Source organism: Aphidius gifuensis, linkage group LG2 (assembly GCF_014905175.1).
Source record: "Aphidius gifuensis isolate YNYX2018 linkage group LG2, ASM1490517v1, whole genome shotgun sequence".
NCBI classification, from domain to species: Eukaryota; Metazoa; Arthropoda; class Insecta; order Hymenoptera; family Braconidae; genus Aphidius; species Aphidius gifuensis.
Genome location: NC_057789.1, coordinates 10,198,117 through 10,218,770, shown reverse-complemented (window position 1 = coordinate 10,218,770; position 20,654 = coordinate 10,198,117). Strand labels below are relative to the sequence as shown.

General features: G+C 26.0%; 4 protein-coding genes across 5 annotated transcripts; 2 read left to right on the top strand and 2 right to left on the bottom strand.

The window, feature by feature from the left end:
- Positions 1 to 150: 150 nt before the first annotated feature.
- LOC122849076 lies at positions 151 to 8,916 on the bottom strand. 2 transcript variants are annotated; one of them, XM_044147629.1, is made up of 4 exons: positions 8,836 to 8,916; positions 4,333 to 7,337; positions 4,212 to 4,268; positions 151 to 4,133 (listed from the first exon to the last, which is right to left on the bottom strand). In XM_044147629.1, exons 1-4 carry the CDS (start codon positions 8,892 to 8,894, stop codon positions 193 to 195), a joined length of 7,062 nt encoding a protein of 2,353 aa, XP_044003564.1. In that variant the 5' UTR covers positions 8,895 to 8,916; the 3' UTR covers positions 151 to 192. The 2 variants fall into 2 exon arrangements, with proteins under 2 accessions (XP_044003564.1, XP_044003563.1); XM_044147628.1 differs by lacking the exon at positions 8,836 to 8,916 and adding an exon at positions 7,525 to 8,391.
- Positions 8,917 to 11,909: 2,993 nt separating this feature from the next.
- Positions 11,910 to 12,986, top strand: LOC122849075 (mitochondrial carnitine/acylcarnitine carrier protein-like). Its single transcript, XM_044147627.1, has 3 exons — positions 11,910 to 12,147; positions 12,404 to 12,555; positions 12,767 to 12,986. The coding sequence occupies exons 1-3, from the start codon at positions 12,105 to 12,107 to the stop codon at positions 12,983 to 12,985; spliced, it is 414 nt and encodes a 137-aa protein (XP_044003562.1). The 5' UTR covers positions 11,910 to 12,104; the 3' UTR covers position 12,986.
- A 3,931-nt stretch (positions 12,987 to 16,917) lies between these two features.
- Positions 16,918 to 18,528, bottom strand: LOC122849074 (GATA zinc finger domain-containing protein 4-like). Its single transcript, XM_044147626.1, has 3 exons — positions 18,156 to 18,528; positions 18,031 to 18,095; positions 16,918 to 17,949 (listed from the first exon to the last, which is right to left on the bottom strand). The coding sequence occupies exons 1-3, from the start codon at positions 18,451 to 18,453 to the stop codon at positions 17,281 to 17,283; spliced, it is 1,032 nt and encodes a 343-aa protein (XP_044003561.1). The 5' UTR covers positions 18,454 to 18,528; the 3' UTR covers positions 16,918 to 17,280.
- A 501-nt stretch (positions 18,529 to 19,029) lies between these two features.
- Positions 19,030 to 20,654, top strand: LOC122849072 (SREBP regulating gene protein). Its single transcript, XM_044147623.1, has 5 exons — positions 19,030 to 19,167; positions 19,259 to 19,521; positions 19,586 to 19,795; positions 19,864 to 20,076; positions 20,157 to 20,654. Exons 2-5 carry the CDS (start codon positions 19,411 to 19,413, stop codon positions 20,652 to 20,654), a joined length of 1,032 nt encoding a protein of 343 aa, XP_044003558.1. The 5' UTR covers positions 19,030 to 19,167; positions 19,259 to 19,410.

Genomic DNA, 20,654 nt, shown 5'->3' with positions numbered 1-20,654 from the left:
TGTTCCTTTCTTTTTATATAAAAAAATAATATTCAAAAAAATTTATTATTAAATACGTAACAATCAAGTTTAGTTTACTTGGAAAAAAAAAAAAAAAAAAACATAAGAAAGTAAGATAATTAAGTAATCATTTTTATTTGATTGTTTTTTTTTTTTTTTGTTCTTAAATTAATAATTTATTCTTAATATTTTTTAATCCAAATCGATGACTGGAATATCATTTGAATCTGGGTCAATCTCCAAACACTCATTTTCATGATCATGACTCCAATGAATTTCTTGACAATCTTCAGAACAATATTTTTGTTTATGACATTTACCACACATTACTGTAACTTCTTTTTCTTTACACCAATCACATAAAGCTATTTCTATTTTTATTTCTTGTGCTAAATAATCAATTTCTGTATCATCAGGTATTTGTCCATTTTGTAAATCAGTTTGTGGTTCAGTTTTTAAATTATCAGTTGGTATTTTTTCTTGTAGAACATGTGATGTACTATCTACTGTTTCATCAACTTTATCATTATAATTTTTAGATAATTCTTGTAATTTTTCAATTTCTGGTTTTTTATCAATTATCTTAATAAATTTATTTGCTAAATTTGATTCATCATCAATTATTTCAATATCACTGTCATTATTATCATCATGATAGTTTGTCGTCGATTGACTTACTTGATTTAATTCACTTTCCTTTGCCCATGCTCTTTTTAATTCTTCATACGCAGGATTCAATTCTTCATTATAACACAAATCTTTGGCGTTTTTACTATTTAATAAAGGACTTGACGACGCTTTAGGTTCTACATTTTTATCAACAATTTTATCTTTATCTTGTTCATCTGGCTCATTAATTGAATAATCTTCGAGTTTGACATTAAGCGTTTGATTTTGTGTAGTATCAATTAATTTTGGTAACACAGTTTGTTGAGGAATATCAGCAATTATTTCAATATCACTTGATGAATCATAATCATAACTTTCATCATGTTCTGAAACAGAATTTTCATGCTCAATTGGACGTGATGATGCTGGTATTTTTCTATCAATTTTTAGACTAAAAAGAGTCAAATCAACTGACTTATCTTGAATTAAATTATTAGTATTATCTTGTTTATTCAATAAAGTTTCTGATGAATTTTTATTTATTGATAAATCATCTAGTTTATCAACTTTATTTGAATCATTATGCTCATTGAAATTTGTTGTATTTGATAATCTTGATAATACAGGTACACCAGGATCACGAGAAAATGGATGATCATCACCAAGACATGAATTTGTTTGTATTGCCATTGAGGAATACTGCTTTTCTTTGTTTAATGATTTTTTTTCATTTGTTTTTAACTGTTCTGTTGTCGTTTTACCGAGTGTTAATTCAATTGGATGATTATCGACAATTTTACTTAATGTTTGTGGAAGTTGTTCAACATTTTCGAGCTTTTCTGATTCATTTGGCTCGGTTTTCTTATTATTTACATCTTTTTCGCCACAAGCCAAAGTTTCTGATGGTTTCTCAATGACTGCCTGTTCTTTTGGTACACTTGGCTGTTTCAAAGTATCATCAGGTAACTGAATGATAACTGGTATTCTTTCAACACTTGTAAGTGGTTTGTAAGGTACAGAAGAAACATTTTGAACGGAAGCCGAAGCTGTAGCTGTAGTTGTAGTTGTAGTGGTTGTAGTTATGGTTGTAGTTGTAATTGTAGCTGGAGCAGGAGTTACAATTGTACTTGGAGCTGGAGTTACAGTTGTAGTTGGAGCTGGAGTTTTAGTTATAACTGAAGCTAAAACCGTATTTGTAGTTGAAGCAGAAGTAGTAGTTGAAGCAGATGTAGTAGCTGAAGCTATAACTAAAAGTGGAGGTGTAGATATTACTGATGTTGCAGCTACAACTGGAATTAGAACTGAGCCTATACCTTGTGATACAGTATTTTGAGCAACGCGTGGTAAATTTGAAGTTATTAATTGTTGTGAATTCCACATATTATTATTATTAGCATATGCAAGATTCATTGAATTTTGATGATTTTTTTGTTGTAATGATGTTTGATTTGGTAAAACTTGAGATGGTAACAATCCTGTTACATTTACTGATGTTAACTGTTGTCTTGGTACAGAATGATTAATAAAAATAAGTTGATTATTATTAACTATATTTTGTATTTGTGCTGATGAATTAACTACTTGATTATTATTGTTAATGTATTGTGAATTTTGAAGAACACCAACTGGTCTTATTGTCATATTATTATTATTGTTGTTGTTATAATTATAATTATTATTCACAGGCATTTGAGAATTCACTTGTGTTATTACTGATGATGATGATGATGATATTTTATTATCATTTGTATTAACTGTTGTACGTTGTAAAAATTGATTTGAATATAATTGTTGAGCATTATTTGTTGATGAACTTTGTGTATTTATCAATGATGAAGGTAACTTATTTTGAGCAGTTTGTACTGGTGATATTGTATGTTGTTCATTAATTGATCTGTTTTGAGGTGATGAATTTGATTGTATTTGTTGATTGTTTTGTTGTGTTTGATTCATTGAAATATTGTTCGGTTGAGAAACTGCTACATTAGTATAAGGTAAAAACAGCTGTGCTGTCGAACAAGCAGTATTTGATGATAAATCACTGCGTATTTTATCATTATTAGCTGTATTATAATCAACAGCAGTTCTTAATGGAACTTCTTGTTGTATTTGTGATACGTTTTGTTGCACTTGATTTGAATAAATGCATTGGCTTGACTGTGTAATTTGTGGAGGTAGTTGTACTATATTTTGCATTGTTTGAGCTTGTTGTGCTCTTGGTTGAGTTGTTTGAATATATACTAAATTACTCATACGTGGTACAGATTGATTTGGTCCAGCACAACGAGTATCTGTTTTAAATCTTTGTTGTATACCTTTTGGTAAATTAGAAATATATATAGGTCGTTCTACTTGACTTGTTTCAATTTGTTGTCCAGCAACTTGTTGCACTTGCTGTATACTTCTTGGTAAATTTTGTGTGGCTTGTTGATGCGAAGACATATTAACTGGTATTTGACAAGTTGGTACTTGACAATTCATAGTAGCAATTCGTGGAATATTTGTTGGACGATTTCTATTTTGTTGTGCAAGCTGCTGTTGTTGAATTAATTTCTGTTGTTGTGCAATATATTCCTGCTGTCCAATATGTGGCAACTGATTTTGTGAAGATTGCATTTGTTGGTGTTGTTTTGTAACTTGCTGTTGGTGTGCAAGTTGCTGAGCAAACTGTTGCTGTTGTTGAGCAAGCTGTTGCTGCTGTTGATTAGTAAGATAAATATCTTGTTGTACCTGTATAGATTTCTGATTTTGGGGCATTGCTTTTTTAACTGTTGGTGAACGAACTTGTTGACCACTAAAATTATCAAGTGACGCTGAAGGCAATCCTTGATTTTGTGATGCTCCATACGAGTATTCATAATTAACATTTTGAGGAACACTAGTGTATGATTGATAAACATTATTTGATACAGCCATGCTAGAGTTGTAATTTGCCATTTGTTGATTTTGTTGACGATAATGACCATGTGATGATATATGAACTGGTATTGTCATATTGTTGTTATTTTGTAATTGATTTGGTAATTGCTGGGGTTGAGAAATTTGTTGCTGTTGTGTTATTTGCTGAATATGTTGTTGGGATGTCTGTTGGATATGTTGTTGGGATGTTGGTGGAATATGCTGCTGTTGTGTTATTTGTTGAATTTGTTGCTGTTGTGTTAATTGTTGGATATGTTGTTGGGATGTTTGTAGAATCTGTTGCTGTTGTGTTATTTGTTGGATATGTTGTTGAGATGTTTGTGGAATCTGTTGCTGTTGTGTTAATTGTTGGACATGTTGGGATACTTGTGGAATCTGTGGTTGAGAAGCTCGATGAATTTGCTGTTGTTGTAATGTTGGCTGTTGCAACATTGTTGGTAATTTACATGGTGCTGTCATTTCTTGGACTCGTCGACGAACAATATTTTGAAATTCATTTGGTTTTGGTTTTTTTGCTTGATGTAGATCAGTAGGCGGTGGTACCAATTGACGTTTCAATTGATCTTGATTTGTATTTGATGATTGATAACTTTGTTGAACATCAACTGTTAAATGAAAAAAAAAAAAATCAAAATTAAAATCAAATGTAAAAACTGAATATATAATATTTTTATTTTTGTTACCAGTTGGTAATTGTTGAGTTGAAGAAATTGGACCGCCAGGATACGGAGGAGGTGGACCTATAAATAAATTAAAAATTAAATTCCGATTAAAAACAAAAAAACAAAAAAAATAAAAACTTACCCTGATTATTGTACATCGTTGTGTTGTTAACTCGAGTCGTAACTGGTGTTGTTGGGTAACCAGGTCCAAAAACATTTTCCAAATTTTTCAATGGTGATTGTTGAATTGTTTGTGCAACATTGCATTCAGCACAAGTTGGGTTTATGATCTGATTACTTAATAAATTTTCCTGTCTAACTTGTTTTTGTCTATTGTCTTTTTTAACCATATCAACAGGAGGAAGAAATGAAAAAATAAAGTCGTAATAACTAGAAAGTTCAGGTGTAATATTAAAAGAATCTTTAATAACTTTAATAATCTCACATTCATTTAGTTGATATGGTAATTTTTCCTTTTTAAATAAATCCGATAATGATTTAGCAACAGAATTTAAATTATTATCATAAGTTTTTTTAAATACAAGTATCAAATAATTAAGAATAATTTTAGCTTGTCTACCAATTTTTCCATCAGTTGTTATTGGTTTTGGATCACCTGCATACCAATCTCTGTTATACAAAAATGGCTGCATTATATCAGCTATACGAGACAATATTTCATCGTAAGTACATTGATAATCATCAAAATTATCAGATACATTAACTTTTAATTGATCATAGATTTTAGGTATACCAGTTGATTTTATTGATTTTTTTTTGAGTTTTTCAATTTTTTCATAATTTGGTAATGGTACTGGTTTTGGTGTTGCATCAGTCATATCAGCTAAATTGCGTACTTTAATAATACCCTTTATTTGTACTTGTTCATTATTATTATTATTATCATTATTGCATTCATTTGTTTTATTTGTATTTTTTTTTATGGCTTCCATTGTGGCTGTTAATAAACTTGATTCAAGACTCTTGGGATTATTAATTACATCATTAATGACACTCATTGCTTTTGAATCTACTTTAAACTGTGGTTTTGATAATTTATTATCAGCAACTTGAAGTGATTCTAATGGAATAAATATTTCAGCACCACTTTCAAGTTTTTGTGTTACACCTTCAGCAGTTACAATACAATCATCATTATCATTTGATGAATTAGTCTCATTGTTTTTTTTTATTGTTTCTGTCCAACAACCTTCAACAATAAGATCAGGATCTAATAATCTTACAACTTCTGGTGAATTTTCTGGACAATCAAGAGCAGCTTGACCAAGATCCAACTCATCATAATCTAATGTTGATTCTATATGTTTTTCTGTTTTTTTATTTTCATCATTATGTTTATTTAATAATTTTATTCGTGGATCTCTTGATACATTAGTATTTGTTTTGGCAGATGCTTGTTGATCGTCAATGGAATTACCAGTTGGTGAACTTATTGTTGATTTATTTTCCTCTTGATCGAGTAGTTTATCAGTTTCACTTATATTTTCAGGTGATTTTGTTTCATCACAAACATCATCAATAAATGGTAATGATTGTTTTTTCGATTCATTCAATGAATTTACTGATACATTTAATTTTTCATATTCACCTTGAATTTTACGATTTTTATTCAAGATATAATCATTTATACTTATTTTTTTGTTGATTTTTTCAGTATTTTCATGTTGATCTTGTGATGAATCATCACCTGAATCATTTGACTGACGTCTTAATTCTGATTCTAATCGAATATCATTTGATGAACGTTTTAAACATTTAGTGATTTTTTTCAATGTCCTATTAGGTATTTGGGTTTGTGCTTTTTTTGCACATTCTTTTCTACGTGAATCCTCAATTGTTCTTGCTTTAACTTGTTCAATTGATGATTCTTGTTGTAATTTATTTATACTTTTTATTGGTGGTGGTGATTTATTTATTGTACTTGGTACTCTTGATATTCTTCGTTTTTTTGATGATCCAACTTGTGTTGGTGTACGATGTCCATCATTTTGATTTTGTTTATCATCAACAATATTTTGAACAACTGGTGTTGATGAGTTGTTTATAATTTTTTTTGAATTTTCCTCAATTTTTTTAATGATTAATGATTCATCAACTGATGATCCACTTTTATCATCATCAGAATCGTTTGATGATGTTTTTACATTTTTTTCCAATGTTTCAGATGTATGTCTTGATCGTTTTTTGTTTTTTTTCTTCAATAATGTGTCTGATGTCGACAACTCAGAATTATTTTGAGTATCACAAATTTTTTTAGAAGGATGATTATCAATGGGTGATAAACCACGACGTTTTTTTGTTGATTTTTTAATTAAATTCATTATTCCGGATGTAATATCACTTGAACTGATATCTGGCTGTTCTACATCCGGTATATCTGCAATTTTTTCAAATAGTGGAGAAATGCCAATGACCTCAGTATCATCTTCTGCAGCGGAAAAACTTGTTGTTTGTTTTTTTTTAATTTTATCCATTGTTTCATCTGTTTCAAGATTTTTTGATGATAAATTTACATCCGATGAATTCCCTGAGGCAAGTAATCTTTCTTCAAGTTGCTCATCTAATTCTTCAGTGGTTGATCTATTTGACTCTTCAAATAACAAATCTGTTGGATTTTCAACTGATAATTCTGTTGGTTTTTCAACTGATAATTCTGGTGGTTTTTCAAATGATCCAGCTGATAATTCCGGTGGTTTTTCAAATAATTCAGCTGATAAATCTGTCAGTTCTTTAATTGGTAATTCTGGTGCGTTTTCCAATGATTCAGCTGATAATTCTGGTGGTTTTTCAAATAATTCAGCTGATGAATTTGTCAATTCTTTAACTGGTAATTTTGGTGGGTTTTCAAGTAACTCAGCTGATGAATCTTTCAGTTCTTTATCTGGCAATTCCGGTGGTTTTTCAAATGATGCTACAGGTGATTTATTTAATAATTCAACGGTAACGTTTTTTTTATTTGAACAATTAAATTTCAACTTTATAGTTTTTTTAATATGATTCACCACAAAGTCATTACCACAACCGTCATCAATTAAATCTGGTATTTTCTCCTCTTTGTTAGTTGAAAACTCATCCGGAAAACAATTACCAGGAAAGTAATCGTACTCAGGTGATTTTTCGCGATTGCTGAAAAATTTTAAAAAAAATTTATCAACATTAAAACATTAATATTATGATTAATTTAAAAAACAAAAAAACACAAAAACAAAAATATGCTTTTTGGGAAATAAAATAGAAGTAAATAATAATGAAGATGAAAAAGAAAAAAAAACAGCAATACAAAAAGCTATCAAAAATTAAATAAATATTCTACCTGTTAATATCAATATTAATATCATTAATTTCCCTTTCTGTAATATCACCCTCCTCTATATTATCATCAATACTTTCTGTATTCTCATCCTCATTATTATCATCTTCATCGCAACTTTTAATATTATTTTCGCTATCGTCATCCATGGATTTAATTACATCATCGACAGTTTTATCAACACTACTATCACTACCACCACCATCATCATCATCATTATTATTATTATTACTATCATTATCACAACTATCATAATTATTCTTAACATTTTCATCATCATTTGGATCTTGAATCAATTCATGACGGGTCACAATATCATCATTATCACTGTCATCAAAATTTGGTTTATATTCATCATGATTTTCAACATCTTTATCATTAAAAATGTTGTTATTTTTATCTTCAGCTTTGTCAGAAATTTTAATAATATTATCAAGACAACTATCAGCAAATTTACTAAGTTCTTCACTGTAAGAGGTACCGAAATATGATGATTTAATACAATTACCCTCAACCAATGCTTTTTTTAAATGTTTTTTTAAATCATCTGCATTATCTTTATCTGAATAAACAACTGGTACTTTTTTCAACAATTCAACAAGACATTGACGATGCATTAGCTTATATTTTCTTGGATCTTTCCATGTTATTCGATCTGAATCAATTGGTGGTCTTTTATAAACAACTTCAGTTCTTCGAAATGAACGTTTATATTCATCAGCTTGTACATATGATACTGAATATAAATTCATTCTGTTTATTTTAAAATATTTTGATTGCTTATTCATATCCATATTTGATTTATTATTTATTAAATTTTTGTTAATACCACTCAATAATGAACCAACCATTTTTATTAATTTTTATTATTAATAGATTATTCAATAATCACCTTAAACCATCGTGATGTTAATGACAGTAATAATAATAATAATTTTTTTCAATATCCATTTTAACAACTTCAACGAGATTTTTTTTTGTTTTAATTTTTCCCCGTTGAAATAGTCTGTTGTATTAAATTTTTGAAGAAATTCATTCATACATCACAACAAAGAAAAAAGAAAACCACAAAATTTATTTTAGTTAAAAAAAAAAAAAAAGGAAAAAAAAACCAATCTTTTGTTTTTAGAATTTTTTCGTCAGTTATCTAACTACCAACAAATAATAACAACAAAACAATACATATAACCAATTCTAGAAATAAAAGAAAAAAAAAAATAAGTTTAACTTTTTTTCTACTCACTAAGTAAAATTATTACAATAAACAAAAAAAAATTGTTAAGTATTAATTATTATTTTTTTAAATATTTATACTTTTTTGTTTGTCTTTTGTTATTCATCATTGGGTAGTAAAATAAAATAATTTGTTTCATAGATAAAATAACACGTGGTATATGAACGAGATACGGGAAAGAACTGAGGGCAACAGGCCATGAGGCCAAGAGAAAAAGCCGGGACAAATGTTGTTTGTGGGTGTGTATGTTGTTGTATAAAAATATAAAAATGTTAGAGAATGAGAGAAAAAAATTTAATGGAGAAAGAAAATTCAAGATGGGGGTAGATCAAGTGAGATAAAATATAATATGATGAGAGAAAGAAAATAAAAGGCAGATAAAAAGTGCGTGCGCACACAGGATGTTTTGAAACCGGACAATCAGAAAAAAAAAAAAGACAGAGAAAATATATATGAAAAAAAAAAAAAAACAACAGGGGGCTGACGTGACTGTAACCTGACCACAACGTCGACGGCGGCGGAGGAGGACACACACGAAATAGCACACGAGCCAATCACACATCGGTGCATCAGCACGTACCCCTTGTTTTTTTTTTTTTTCACTCTCTCCTTTGATACCTAGTAAAATACACCTCTATACATTGCGTGCCAACTTATTTGACTCAGTCTATCCTTGCAAAATTTTCACCCTCGCTTAACTGATTGCTTATGTTTCATCTATTGTATACTAACCCCCCCCAGGGACACAACAAAAGTCGCACACTATATTTTACTGTATTTCAGTGGTAATAAAATATGTATATAACTGTTTTTTTTTTTATTTTATTTTATTTCCAAGGCTACCTGTGATGCGATACAAATAAATCATAAATCATTTTAAAACTTAAAATTTAAATTTCGATGACAACATACTATACATGTATGTTATTATCTGATGTTTACATTATTTTTGGACTATTTTATTATTTTTTGCGACTTCTCGTTAATATTTTTTTCTCAACATTTATTTTCGTGAGAAATAATAATTTAAAATGTGAAGGCTAAGCGTGAAGAGGAAAAAAAAAATTGAAAGTCCTTGGAAAAGATTTTTATTTTATTGCATTTTGAGGTTCTTTGAAGGGTTTTTTTTTTTATTTTCCTTTTTCTCAGTCGTAAGGAAGTCTAGGTTTTTTCGTATTTTAATTTTATTATGACATACCTTATTACCAAGACTTTATGTTTAACGACAGACTGCAACCCATCAGTCCATGATTCACCAGTGTTTTCTACATTTATTATCTGCAATAATAATAAAAATATGTAATAAAATTTTTTCTTTTTTTTAATGATAGAAAGAACAAAAACAAAAATTGAGGGTAGATATATTGTATTAATTATTGATTTTTTAAAATTTATTTACGGAATCTATCTAGATGAAAAAAAAGAGTTTAATTAAGACTAAGTCCGGAATAATTTAGAAAGAAAAAATTATTGACAAAACTTAATCTAGATAAATAAAAAATTAAATTAGTTTTTTTTTTTATTTATAAATAAATAATAACTTTTTTTAATTTTCATATTGTTACTTATATTACTTTTTTATATTTTTATTGATATTTTTAGTAACCATGCGTTTCAGAGTGTCACAGACATAACACAGTGAGAATGGAGCAAAATTTTATGAACTTGTTATGCTTATATTTTTTTATAAGTATAGAAAATTTAGACTTCCAATATTTGAAATTTGAAATAAATATAACTATATTCATTTATAATATATAAGCTTTTTTAAATAATATGTATTGATAACAGTAAGAGGAATAAACTAATAATGTCATTTAGAAAAATATTTTATTTTAAACATTAAAACTTATCACTGTTTTTTAGCTTTGATGATTTTTAATCATTTATTAATATTTTAATTTTTATATAAATTTTTTATCCTCTAAATAAATAATAATAATAAAAATTTCTAATCTACAAAAATTAAATCAAACAGACTTTGTTTTTGAGTGCTTTGTTTGTAGTTTGTTTCTTTTGGGATTTCAATGTAAACTAAATAAATAAATTGGCGGTGACGAATTTTATTAGCGAGATACTTTGTATAATTTTTTTTTCTTTATGCATGACATTAATATTTAAATGTATTTTTTAAAAATTAAATATCAACGAAAAGCTTTAATTTAAAATACATTATAATTTATCATTGTTTAAATTGGTTTTTATTTTTTATTATTTAAGATATTTTTAATTTGTTCACAAAAATATATTCATGAATTACCTACCATTCATGAGGATGATTTAAATATAAATTATTCACTTGTATTCAAAATGTAATTTTGATATTTTTTTTAAATTTTATAACACGCTTAAATATAGATAAATTATTTTATTTACGCCCTGAAATATGAGCTTAGGCCTGATGCTAGTGCGCAACTAAACACTCTAATTTGCCGTTTTAACATTTTTATATTTACCAACACATTTAAAAAAAAAAAAAAATCTTCTAAATCTATTTTATATGTATAAATGTTAAAATTAGTAAATATATTATATGAAAAAAAAAAACAAACGCTTTGAAAAAAAAAAAAATTTTGATAAAGAATTGAAATGGAAAAAAAAAAAATATCTTCTGATTTGACTTTTATGGCGATTACTAATATTTGATGATTATTAAAAATAATAACAATAATTAAAAACGTGATATTCTATTTTAAATTTTTATCTTCCATTATATATATGTGTGTTATCATCGCATACTTACATGTATGAAGGAAAGAAAGTTGACGTGTTAAAAAAAAAAATTTTTTTTTTTTTAAAAAAATATAATTATTATAAAAAATTGCGATAAGATTAAAAAAATATATATGTATATTAACGAGCTGATATTTAAGTCAGATAATTTCGTTTGTTTTTTTTTTTTTTAATATACTAATTATTATTATTTGCATAAAAAGTGTGTTAATGAATGATTTATCAGCCAAAAGTATTAATACGTTTTTTTTTTTGATTTTAAAAAATGCATTTTAATTTTCAAAATATTTAGAATAATAATTGTATATTTTTTATGCCTAAAATTATATTGAATATAAGTAGAAGACTTGTGGATAAAATACGTGGTCAATGCAAGGTTAATTTATTGATTTTTATTAGACAAACAATATGTAAATATAAAGTGAGAAAATTCTTGTTTAGAAATTCCTTATTTAAATAAACTTGGATGGCTTAAAAGTTTATTTTCGACTTTTTCATTGTTCGTTCAAGGGTGTATTAGTTTAGTTTAGTCTTTTATAACTTTGGATTTTTGAATATTTTTATTATTTGAATTGGGATACTTGGAAAAACTAGGTTAACCACAGGTTGAAATGTGATGGACAACTCAAAAGAGCGAACCCTCCAAAATTATCTCATAGGTAATAAAAAATAATAAATTTACATAATAAACAGGGTTACAAACATTAGCTTTCTATGTATCTTAATTTTTACGATTTTATTTTTTATTATCTTTTATACTTGTAAGAACCTATTGATCTACTTTCACGTTTTTATTTTTCATTTTATGTCTTTTTATTATCAGTATTTTTTATTTTTATTTTTTTATTCGCATTAACTAATCGTTTGATTTATATTTATTTCTTACGTAAATTAATTTTTCTTCTATTTTTCTAGCTGGTGGTTTTGGTGGTATTTGTACGACTTTAATTGGTCATCCATTTGATACTATCAAAGTTCGAATGCAAGTTGTACCTGGCCTTTATATCAATTCGTTTGATGCGACTTGGAAAATAATAACACATGAAGGAAGAACGGGACTGTATAAAGTAACTTTTTAGAAAAATAGCTCATTAGTATAAAAGACCAGCGTAGATTTTTTTTTTTTTTTAATTTTTAGTTTATAATCCTCTTATCAATAATATTTTATATTTTTTCTTCTTGGTTTTCATATTCTTTGCTGGTTCTTCATTTATATAAAACTTATAAATTTCTTTTACTATTTTATTTATTTCATGAAAATTATTTTTTTTTATACAGGGTATGAGTGCACAATTGATTGGTATTGTACCAATATTTGCACTCAGTATTTTAAGTTATGAGAGTGGCAAAAAATTACTGACAAAAATTGATGAAGATGAACAGAATTTAAAACCAAAAAAATTATTTTTAGCTGGTATGTTTAGTGGTTTAACAACGACAATTTTTAGTGTACCTGGGGAACGTATAAAATGTCTTTTACAAATGCAGGTTTGTTAATATAAAATATATCCCTGAAAATGATATTGACTTTGATAAAATATTTTTATTTTTAAGTCTATTAATAAAATTAAAAATAATAAATTAAATTGACTACTTGTTTTTACATATTAAAAATTATTAAAAAACTATAACAATTTTTAAGAATATTATTTTTTAATTTATGTTAATAGTTTATCTCAAATATAATTAAAAAAATATATATAAATTTATGTTTTTGATTTATTTACGTTTTAAATTTATTAGCATTTTTAGTAATTAAATGTTCACTTAAAAATTAAGCCCATTTACTTCAATGCCAGCATGCATACTAACAGTCAGTTAATAAAAAATTTAACGACATTTTTATGAGCACGGGTGTTTAGAAAAATAGAAAAATAAGACACAACAACCAGTCATAGTCATTGAATATTAAACGAAAAATTATTACTATATTGTAATGTGAGAAAAAAAAAGTTTAACAAAAAAAATAATAATATAAATCTTGACAAAAATTTATATTTATAATATATAAAAAAATTAATGATAAATAAACAGAATATAAATAAAACATAAATTTAAATTAAAAAAAAAAACAATTTTTATTTATGGTTTTTTTTAAACGCAATAAACTTGTGACGCAATAAAAAAATAATATATATATATATATTAAACTGCAATAAAAAAAATATTTCCGGAATTATGATACTATTTTTAAATATGATGTTATTTAATAAGTATGAATATGTCATGTAAAAATGAATAAATTTAATTATCAATGTATTGATTTCATATTTATTTTTTTTTTACGTGACAAAAGGCTAAAAAAAAGAAAAAAATCTTTTCAGCCAATGCTTGTTATTCATTTGATGAGTTACCTATTTTTATTTTATTTTAACCCTCTTGTTAATTACTCAGCTTTTATTATGTATTTTAGTATATAATAGATTTTATTTCATTATGACATGAGTTACTTGACAAATCTTTTGAAGTGAAAATAACTCTACTTTCATAGAATGTTCTTTTTATTAATTTTTCAAACAGTTTTTTTTTTGCATATTTTATAAATATATATACATACAATCAATATGATTTTTCAATTTGAAAATCAATTACTTATTATTAGTTTTTTAGTTAAATACGTAAAAAATTTTATTAAAATTCAAATGAATTTATAGATTGAAACTGTTTATATTTTTATTTTATTTCTTATTAAATTTACATCATAATTATGATATAATATTTTTTTACTGTTTATTTTTTTTTTTTAGAATAATACAAAAAAATATCATGGTTTTTTTGATTGTCTTGTTAAATTATTACAAGAAGGTGGAATTAGAAATTTATATGTTGGAACCTGTGCAACATTATTACGTGATATTCCATCCAGTGGTATATATTTTGCTGTTTATGAAACTACAATGAGAACAATTCAACAAAATACAACTCAGGTTTATCAATAAAAAAATTATTATGTTAATTAAAATATTTAGATTATTAATAATATTTTTGGAAAAATGATTTTTATTTTTTGAATATCGATTATTTTAATTAAAGAAATCAATTTGGCATCCAATGGTAGCTGGTGGTCTTGCGGGTATATCTAACTGGATTGTAGCAATGCCAGCTGATGTTTTAAAATCAAGAATACAAATTGCTCATGTAGATAAATATCCACAAGGCCTGCGTTCAGCATTTAGAGAAATGATGAATAAAGAAGGTCCAATTGGGCTTTATCGTGGTATCGTACCAATAATCATAAGATCTTTTCCAGCAAATGCAGCATGTTTTCTTGGTATTCATGTGGCTCTTGATTTTTTTGATAAATTTAAATGAATTAAAAAAAAACTTTTTTTTATTATTTGGATGTTGTAATCTTAAATATACTATACATATAAATACCAGGGATAATGTTTCTTAGTCATTTTTGAATCATATCCAGACATTCTTAGTCATCTCGAGGAATTTTCAGTCATTCAAACATCTATCGAGCATTACTAAGTATTTAAAATTTACACTTAGTCATAGTTTTATTAAAACTCATGAGCAGATATGCAGATAATATTTTGTAATATGTAATAATTATAATTAGTTTACCAAGCATTATTGGTATATTGAAAAAAAAGGGTAAGTCTTAAAATTTTGTTTGGTATATATATATACCTATATAAGCATTTTGAAGCTTGAAAATAATCCTTGAGTAATAAAAATAATTATTACATGTATAGGCGTTTTTTTTAATGCTGAGTAACTTTAGTGATTGTCATAACTATATATAGTCATAAATTTAGCATTAAAAATGACTCGTTTTACTATTGAGGCATTTTTTTTCAGTAGTTACAACGACTGAAAAATTTCATCCCGGATATATGTTAATATTTAAAATGAGTCATTGAAGACTATAATAAATTCTTCCATCAGATAGAAGTCACAATAATTTTCTTTCATATGACTACTCAATGCCTGAAGAATTCTGTTGATCAAGATCGCGTAAATGTTTCTTGTCCACGTGGTTTTCTTGAAATAGTTGTAATTGGATATTTGACTCTCAGGTATATCCAATCGATAAAAAAAACTTTTAGCACAGAAAAAAAACACCCCGGAGAAATTTTGAAATTTATACTTGGGAATTATAGGAAGGTTCGATTTGTACAGGAATAAATATAACTGTTCACCAGGATCTTTTTGATTTAATTTACTGTGTGATTTTATATTATTATATTTATATTAAGAATTTTATAAATATTTTTATATTTTATGAAAATGAACTTAGATTTTATCGCAAAAGTATTCTCCTTAAAATGATGTTCCGCGTCGAACCACAGCTGTTTGTCGGTCCCAGACTGACCAAATTTTAATTCTTTTATTTTTAAATAAAACTACAATAAAATTTAGTATTTTTCAATATTACTCCGTTTTTTATGGCTACTTCGTGAAACGACAAAATTTCGAATAACATGTGACTAACAATTTAATTTTATATTTTTTCTAAAATACTTTAAATGACATTACTTTAATTTATGAACTCTTTTTAATAGTCCCTTTTTAACAATCTCGAATATTCCCACACATGGTCAATCAATGCATAGACTTTTCAAGTAAAAATCACGTAACGAATAAAACTATAAACTCAAGTTTCTCTTTTTTGGTAACATAACATATTTTTAAATATATTATTTGTCAAGAAATATAGAAAATCACATCTGTCAAACAAATGCACTAACGTCTTTCTAATACAGAGAATGATCGTAAAATCGACAATAAAAAAAGTAAATTTATAACTATTTAATATAAAATAAATTCATGAAAACGTCTTGGATTTTCCGGTCGTAAAATCTATATTTTTTGTTTACACATGGTACTTTTATGCCACTCTTTGGACCACACAAGGCCAAATTTTATGTCTAAAAATCCCTCCACCTACACATAGTTTTTTACCCTCTCTTGAACTAATTTTTGACCAATTAAAACAAATTTTTTTTAACTAAGTACACACCCATTTTTTGGACTTGACAATTTTCAACAAACTGAGAAATCAGTTGCTCTTCAACACTTGTTTACGTTACATCTCTAATTAATATTGATTCGCGTATACAACGGGATTTTAATTTACAACCTATCCTCCACATTCTTTGATAGCCCTGCATCAAACATAAGGCCTTACAACCCTTGTGAAATTATTGTGGTATATTTGGATACGTGTTGTGATACAAATGATATTAATTAAGAAGGGATGATCCACAGTGGGAACATCTTTCGACCAATAAAAATCTATGGGTCTCATGTGACTAACATGTTGTAGTTGCACATTTTAACAAAGCAACTCGTCATTATAGACATGCATAAATAAAATTGCTGATGATATATTTACTAAATTCAACAGATGTCTAATATCGAGTTACAACTTAAATTAAAAATGTTTTATATAACGTAAATGATAAAATGCTCTTGACTCTGCTGTATTGACCAAATATTATTTAGTTATTATTTACTTTAAGTGCTACAATATTGTGAGTACGTAACACTAGGCATAACAATATTTAGAATTTGAAATATTATATATTCCAGAGTAATCAGAATACTCGACTTGAGTAACTGAAAAATTATATATTATTGCGAAAGAGGCCAGGGAGCCTTGATCAGATTCAACAAACTTGATGCTAGTATAATTTATGTATATAATGAATTCAATCAAACCAATGAGATACCAAGTATAAACTACCAAGAACCGAAATACTTCAAATATAGTTATTTGTTTTATTCATAATAAGAACTCGATAATGAATTTAAGTATTAAACAATTAATTTTAGTTTTTTTATTTTTCAGTTGTCATATTGAATACTCCTGTTGAAATTTCATCTGTGCCAATTGACAATAAAACTTCATCGAAAACAACTGTATTCGTTGATTCATTTGTTGACGTTGAAGTATAATTTTCACTTGTAACTTGTAACGTTAAATTATCAATTGAATCATGAAAAAAATCCGATGAAAGCGATTGGTTTTGTCCAACAAAAAGTATCATTTTTTCATCATTATTATTTTTAATGCTTGTTGATGTTTCAGAAATTTCCATAGTGTTATTTATTTCAGGAATAATATTTTCTTTATTAGTTGTAGTAGCCACAGAGTCAATGGTAATGTTACGACCAGTCACTGTGGATATATTGATCTGAGTATCAGATGTTCCTGTCGTGTTTATAGTAACAAAGCCATTTTCAGTATCTATCAAATACGTTTGATAATGTAATTTTTTATCAGTATTATTTAGTGTGATTGCATCTAAAGATCCATTTAAATTCAAACTATCATTGACTGCAGTAGTCTCACTAAATCCATCGACAGCACCATCAAATTCCAATAAATTGTTTGAAGAAAAATTTAAACTCTTTTCGTATCCTAACATTAAATTTTCTAATCCATTTTTTGTTTCAATAGTCTCATTTTTATCATGATATCCATTGACAATTGTAAAATTTTCATTCTGTATATTAAAAATGATATTATATTTTTTTATTTAAATTTAATAATCCTTTTTATTGTGTGAGAATTTTTATGTATTTACCGATGTTTCATTTGAATATAAAATTGATGTAACATCATGTCCTGTCGTGCGTCTGGTTAAAGGATCTATAATAACAACATTATGTTTATCAAATAATAATCCAGTTGAAATTTTTTCTGATGTACCTTTTTTCTCATTTTTTGATAGTGATGAATATTTATTTGATGATAATTTTTCATTATTCAAATAATTACTAGATTCAAGTGATGGTAATCCTTCTGGTATACCAAATGTATTTGTTTGATTATTATTTGCTTTATTATTAGTTTTTTTTTTAACATTTGATAATGTTTTTGATGAATTTGATGACTGTAATGTTTTCAATTGCGAGTTTATATTTTCAGCAAGGTAAATAGCACTCCAAGTAACACCAATCATGAATATTAAAAAATTTCCAACAAAAAAACACGATGGATTAATCATGTTTTGCGTTTTCGAAAAAAATCACGTATTTATTATTATTTTATTTTTTAACAAATAATATTAAACTGATATTTAAAAACAAAAAAAAATTATTGGTATTTTAACTAGGTTAATTGTCATTTGTTTAATATAAAAAAAAAAAAAAAATTTATCCTTGAAATTAATGAGAAAAAAAAATGAACAATACCCAAACCTATTGTGAAATTGTTTTTTTTCGCTAATTGTAAATTAATGATTTTGAACTCATTTCCTATTTAATCACAATTCAGAGGAATTTCGACTGTGATCTTTTCGATATAAATGTTTATCTTATCATTTTTTCCTTGACTTTATTTTTTTATTATTTTCTAAAATCATTTTCAGTGACAAAAGGATATTGATCACGTTCATCTAGTGTGATGCTCTATAAATCTATAATTTATTTCGAGAACCTGAAACAGAGAAATTTTTAATATCAAGAGTCGTGTGGTTCTTTATACATATAAGTTTATATGTTTATTTCTTTACTAAATAATTCGCTTTTAAATTTACCTCTAAAAAATGGTGGAATAAATACGATACCCGATTCGTCGGTGAAAAGACCAATCACAATACATATCAATATTATAAAAATCACTGAAAATCACAATAACATTGAATAACACTCTAACCTCAATACCAACTGACAGAATACAGATAAATATTATTGCCTATTAAATCCAATAAATTGATAAGGTAAACAAATTAACTTGTTTATTAATTTATATTAAAATAATTATCATGAATAATAAATGATTTATAAAATTTATGAATTTATCTGTTACAGATTTATTGATGAATAAGGCCAATATGAATTTTTCAGAATTTATGATACAGTCGTTTAAACATTTTTAATTGTCAACAATTTTTTAATAAAAATATAATTTTAATGATAGCTGACAAATTGTGTCGCATGAAGCGATAATTGAGCTGTAAATTATGCTGATATCATGGACTACTATTGTAGGACTACTTAGAAAAAAAATTGTACTTGGAATTATTTTTGGTTTATCGTTAACTTATTTTGCCATTTCACTTTTTGCTCATGATGTAAGTTGTTAATCAAAACAAAAAAAATTTTATCACAATAATTATATCTAATTTAATTTTACAGAAAATAAGTACAACTTTATCAACTTATGTGGATGATGCCGATGAAAGTATGATTATTGATGGTGATGATGTACCAATTGATGATGATATTGATGATTTCTCATTAAAATTATCTGATGCTGATGATGTTAATATAAGTTTAAATAATTTACAAGATTTTGGCAATATTAATAGTACAAATACTTCAAGATCTTGTCGAAATTCTATCCAGGTAAATTACAAAATTACAAAAATAAATTATATTTTTAAATGAATTAAAATAATGATTAATAATTAAAGGGAAAAGTCTTAATTGTGGATGAAAGAGGTTTTGTTTGTGCAAGAAAAGAAGTGCTTCCATCAGGATGTTGCAGTTTAGACATTGTAAATGATCAAAATAATGATAATTTTAATTTATCAAAAAGAGAAAGATACAGTTGTGATACATGTACATCACAGGGATGCTGTGCTATTTATGAATTTTGTGTATCATGTTGTCTTCATCCTGGAAAAGTATTTATCTAATTAAACGAAAAATCAATTATATTAAATATTTTCTAACAATTTAATATTTTATAATTTATTATTTTCAGAAAAGAATAAAGAAAGAATCCCACTTACCACAAAATCGTCGTGATATACAACAAAAATATCGTAAAATTGATGATACAATAAAACAACGTTTACGTAAACTTGATAAATTTCAACAATGTCTGGCTATTTGTCGTACATCAAGTGCCAGTGTTAGACATGAAAATACATATAAAAATCCAAATTTAAAATATTGCTTTACAAATCATGTAATTATTGGTAATCAACGTTCAATAAGTGATTCAAATAATAATAATAATGGCGATAATGTCGCTATTACATCTTCTAATGTCCAATTATTTAACCTTGATTGTTTTATTCCTTTATTCACAAACAAAACATATGACAAAATTTATTTAAAAAATTTATCATTTTTTTTATTAATATATATATTTTTCCAAATTATTAGTAAACAAAAAAAGATAATAATATCGATAATATTCAAAGTAGAACTTACACCTTTAAAATATAAATTATATTCAAAAAAAAAAAAAAAATAG

What these genes read in the sequence shown, in the direction of transcription:
- LOC122849076 (XM_044147628.1), bottom strand. Translation starts at nt 8,372, where the DNA reads ATGGTTGGTTCATTATTGAGTGGTATTAACAAAAATTTAATAAATAAT. An exon ending in ATTAATATTGATATTAACAG is followed by an intron (nt 7,338 to 7,524) that starts GTAGAATATTTA and finishes AAAATTTTTCAG; the next exon opens with CAATCGCGAAAAATCACCTG. An exon ending in AACGATGTACAATAATCAGG is followed by an intron (nt 4,269 to 4,332) that starts GTAAGTTTTTAT and finishes ATTTATTTATAG; the next exon opens with GTCCACCTCCTCCGTATCCT.
- LOC122849072 (XM_044147623.1), top strand. Translation starts at nt 19,411, where the DNA reads ATGCTGATATCATGGACTACTATTGTAGGACTACTTAGAAAAAAAATT. An exon ending in TTTCACTTTTTGCTCATGAT is followed by an intron (nt 19,522 to 19,585) that starts GTAAGTTGTTAA and finishes TTAATTTTACAG; the next exon opens with AAAATAAGTACAACTTTATC. An exon ending in CTTGTCGAAATTCTATCCAG is followed by an intron (nt 19,796 to 19,863) that starts GTAAATTACAAA and finishes TAATAATTAAAG; the next exon opens with GGAAAAGTCTTAATTGTGGA.
- LOC122849074 (XM_044147626.1), bottom strand. Translation starts at nt 18,453, where the DNA reads ATGATTAATCCATCGTGTTTTTTTGTTGGAAATTTTTTAATATTCATG. An exon ending in ATCAAAAAATGAGAAAAAAG is followed by an intron (nt 18,096 to 18,155) that starts GTACATCAGAAA and finishes TTGTTATTATAG; the next exon opens with ATCCTTTAACCAGACGCACG. An exon ending in TATATTCAAATGAAACATCG is followed by an intron (nt 17,950 to 18,030) that starts GTAAATACATAA and finishes TTTAATATACAG; the next exon opens with AATGAAAATTTTACAATTGT.
- LOC122849075 (XM_044147627.1), top strand. Translation starts at nt 12,105, where the DNA reads ATGGACAACTCAAAAGAGCGAACCCTCCAAAATTATCTCATAG. An exon ending in CCTCCAAAATTATCTCATAG is followed by an intron (nt 12,148 to 12,403) that starts GTAATAAAAAAT and finishes CTATTTTTCTAG; the next exon opens with CTGGTGGTTTTGGTGGTATT. An exon ending in GAAGAACGGGACTGTATAAA is followed by an intron (nt 12,556 to 12,766) that starts GTAACTTTTTAG and finishes TTTTTTATACAG; the next exon opens with GGTATGAGTGCACAATTGAT.